At 65.6% G+C, this 4,165-nt stretch overlaps 1 protein-coding gene across 1 annotated transcript; it reads right to left on the bottom strand.

Moving 5' to 3' along the window:
- Positions 1–690: 690 nt before the first annotated feature.
- Positions 691–1,647, bottom strand: KCNK3 (potassium two pore domain channel subfamily K member 3; the record flags this gene model as incomplete). The annotated part of the gene is made up of 1 exon (XM_081997533.1): positions 691–1,647. One exon carries the CDS (start codon positions 1,645–1,647, stop codon positions 937–939), a length of 711 nt encoding a protein of 236 aa, XP_081853659.1. The 3' UTR covers positions 691–936.
- Between the last annotated feature and the right edge of the window lie 2,518 nt (positions 1,648–4,165).

Here is a 4,165-nt window from a genome sequence, read left to right as displayed (position 1 = left end):
CACCCCAGCACCCATGTCTCAGCCCCAAAACCCAACAGGCACCCCAGCACCCATGTCTCAGCCCCAGGACCCAAGAGCCACCCCAGCACCTGTGTCTCAAACCTGGTGCCCCACCGGCCCTCCCGCCCCTCCAGCTCCTGCCTGCGTCTCCCCGGGGCCGTGGTAGCCGCGGGGATGCTGGCCAGGGCCAGGCCAGCCACGAGCCACTGGGGTCTGGCCACCCACTGTCCCTCAGCCCTCCAGATCCTCGCGGTGCGCTCAGGATGGGGTGGTTTGGGGACCAGGGGACGGTGGGTCACCCCAGGTGCCCGGTCGAGGGGACCCAAAGGACAGACGGGTTGACGATGCCAGCGGGTGAAGGCACAGAGCAGCGGTCTGGAACCCAGGTGGGGACGCTGCAGCCCCCCCCAGCTCCTGCAGCCCCTCTCCCAGAGTGGGGGAGCACCCTGGGCACCCTGGGTGGGGTTGGGTCAGGGGAGAGAGACCACCCTGAACACTGGGGCACAGTGCCGACACCCCCCCCTTGTAGGGCCAGCGTGACCATGCAGGCAGGGACACATCCCTGTCCTCCCCGGGCTGGGCGTCCCATCAGGCCCCCACCCAGGAAGGGTAGGTGAGGAGCTGGGCCCCCCAACGCTGGGGGATGTGATGGTGGGGAGCCCAGAGGCTGCGGGGATGGGAGCAGGGGAGTGCCTGGAGGGTAGGGAGACCGGAGGCCACGGGGATGGGCAGGTCGCCGTTGTCCGAGGGCAGGGAGCCGAGGCAGGAGAGATACCCAATGACTCGGGGATGGGCGCTATGGGGAGGGTCCGGGGCTGGGGAGCGGGGCTGACGGGTAGCCCCGATACCATGGGGATGGGCGGGTGGGCGGGGGGGTGGTCCGGGCTGGGGTTTCTCAGGGCAGCGGAGACACAGGTGGGTCGGGTAGCCCTGGCGCTAAGAGGATGGGAGACTTCGTGAGAATCCGGGCTGGGGTTTCCCGGTGGTGGAGGAGCCGTCCGGGAGAGTCGCCCCGATACCGGGGGGACAGGCGGAGGTCGGACGGGGATTTCCCGGTGGCGGAGGCTGGTAAACCTGCCGCTGCGGGCATGGGCGTTTTGGGGAAGGTGCCGGAGGGGCTTTCCCGAGGGCGGGGGGATTCGGCGGGCGGGTCGCCCCAATACCGCGGGGACGGGCGTGGGTGGGTGTCCGGGCGGGGGTTTCCCGGTGGCGGAGGAGCTCGGCAGGCGGGTGGCCCCAATGCCCGCGGCGATGGGCGCGCGGGGAAGGTCCGTACGGGGGGTGGCGGGGTGTCACCCGTGACCGGGAGGCGGGAGAGGGTCTCCGGGGGCCCCGGGAAGAGCCAGGGCGGGGGCAATCGGTACCTATGGTAGTGATGACGGTGATGGCGAAGTAGAAGGAACCGGCGAATTTCCACTGGACGCCGGCCTTGTGCGGTTTGAGCTTGAGGACGACCCACTCGAGTTCGCGGTAGCTCTCGGCGCTGAGGTTGTACTTGCTCTTCAGCTCCTGGCTCTTCGCCTCCAGCCGCCGCCGCTCCGCCGTCTCCTCCTCCGACTCCAGCGCGTCGAAGACGGCGGCGCCCACCAGCAGGTAGGTGAAGGTGCACATGATGAGCGCCAGCGTCCGCACGTTCTGCCGCTTCATGCTGCGGCGGCGGCGGGCGGCGGCGGCGGGGCCGTCTGGGGCATGGCGGCGGCGGCGGCGGCGGCGGCGGCGGCGGAGGGCCCGGCCCGGCCCGGCCCGGCGCGGCGGCGGAGCGGGGGGGGCGGCGGGGGCGGCGGCGGGGGCGGGCGGGGGCGGAGCTGTCCTTCAGCACCACCGCCCCGCGCCGGCACCGGCACCGGCACCGGCACCGGCACCTACCGGCACCCTCACTGGCACCCGCACAGGTACCGGCACCTACCGGCACCCGCACCGGCACCGGCACCTACCGGCACCCTCACTGGCACCCGCACAGGTACCGGCACCTACCGGCACCTACCGGCACCGCTACCGGTACCTACCGGCACCTACCGGCACCCTCACTGGCACCCGCACAGGTACCGGCACCTACCGGCACCTACCGGCACCCTCACTGGCACCCGCACAGGTACCGGCACACACTCAGGCACACGGGCACGCACCCGTGTGCGCCTCCTCGGCCACGCTTGTGCGCACACACACACTCTCACACACACAGTCGCACTCAGGCACCCCCCCCCCCCCCCGCCGTGTGCACCTCATCACCCACGCTCGCACACCCACCCACCCATATGCATATGCACACATGTGCACGTGCACACACACACACACGTGTGCATGACCTCGGCTTGCACACATGCACACATACTCATATGCACACATACTCACATGCACACATATATGCACACTCACACTCAGGCATGCACACACACACCCATGTGGACCCCCTCGGCCACGCGTGCACACTCACACTCATATGCATATGCACACATAGGTGCACACATATACGTGTTCCCACTCAGGCACACATGTACACACCCGTGTGTACCTCCTTGGCCACGCTTGCACACACACACACACTCTCACATGCACAGGCACACACATACGTGTTCACTCTCAGGCACACCCACACATGCACACCCATGTGCTCCTCCTCGGCCACACTTGCATGCACACACACATTCATATGCATACGCACACTTGGGCGCACACATATACATGTTCACACTCAGGGACACATGTTGCACACACACACGTGCACACTCATATGTATATGCACACATATATGCACACTTACACTCATGCACACACATACACACCCATGTGCACCCCCTTGGCCACACTTGCACACACACACACACACACTTGTATGCAGACACACACATACATACACACACACCCATGTGCACCCCCTTGGCCACACTTGCACACACACACACACACACTTGTATGCAGACACACACATACATACACACACACCCATGTGCATACGCGCTCCCTTGCCCACACTTGTGCGCACACGCTCAGACACATATGCACACATATGCGCACACGTACACACGCTCACATACAGTCACACGTGCACATATTGACTCACATGCGTGTGCCTCCCCATACGCACCGGCACACTCACACGTCGCACAACAGCCCTGCAGCCCCTCCGGCACGTCTCCATGGGCAGGGATGCTCATGTGCGCGCACACCCCCCCCCACCGCCGTGCATCACACACACACACACACACACACACACACACACACGCTGCAGGGAAAGGCCGGATCCTGACACGCTCTGTGCAGGGGACAGAGGCTGAACCGCCCAAACCAGCGGGATCGGGGGTGCCGCTGCTGCCGGGGGTGTACGCTGTACGCTTGGCACCCCGGGGGTGCCCCGGCACCCGTGTGCGCCTGTGGGGCCTTTCTCCCAAAGCTCTCCCATGCTTCACGCAGGGAAGTCCTGGGTGGGAGCAGGAACGGATCTGGCTGACTGGGGATGGAAATGCTCTTGGCTCGCCCCCGTGGCCCTGGGACACGTTCCGTCAGCCGCTGACACCCGAAACGAGGAACAATTGCGCTTTGCACATGTCCTGGCACCTCAAGCAAGATGCCGGCCAGCGGTGACATGTGTCCCGGGGACGCCCGGGTCCCTCCGGTCCCTGGGGGCTTCCTACCGCAGTGTCGCTGCAGGGACCCCGGCGTCCCTGGTGCAGGAAAGAGGGGGGACAAATCCTGCCCCCAACGGGCAGCGGTGCCGAGGGGACTCGCGAGGGTGGGAATTATTTCATGTCATGGCCTCCGCTGCTCTGACGCAGGGCGTGGGGAGGGAGGATGCTCACACTAAATCAACTCTCAGCGGCAGCGTCCCAGGGGACCTTCCCCCAATGGCGGGAGGTGAGAGCTGCCCTCCTGGGCCCCCAGCCCTCCTCCTCTCCCCTCCCCGGGAATATTTCTGTTAGGTTTTCAAGTCGTGCAGCTGGGAAGGGGCGGGAGAGGAAGGAGGGAGAGGGGAGCCAGCCCGGCCGGGCTGCGGCAGCCAGAACATGCTTGCCCACGGGGCAGAGGCACGCTGAGCCCATCCATCATTGGATCAGCCCACCCATTGCATCTGTTTTGCACCCGGTGAAAGCAAAAGGAGGAAAAAGCCAAAGATTTTTCCAGGAAGTGAAGTGTGTAAAAAGCTGAAATAATAATCAGGCAGGAGGCA

The sequence above is a fragment of the Phaethon aethereus genome (genome assembly GCF_964289735.1).
Source record: "Phaethon aethereus genome assembly, chromosome: 3".
Taxonomy (NCBI): Eukaryota; Metazoa; Chordata; class Aves; order Phaethontiformes; family Phaethontidae; genus Phaethon; species Phaethon aethereus.
The sequence above is the reverse complement of the archived record's forward strand: the minus strand, read 5'-3'. Positions and strand labels throughout refer to the sequence as shown.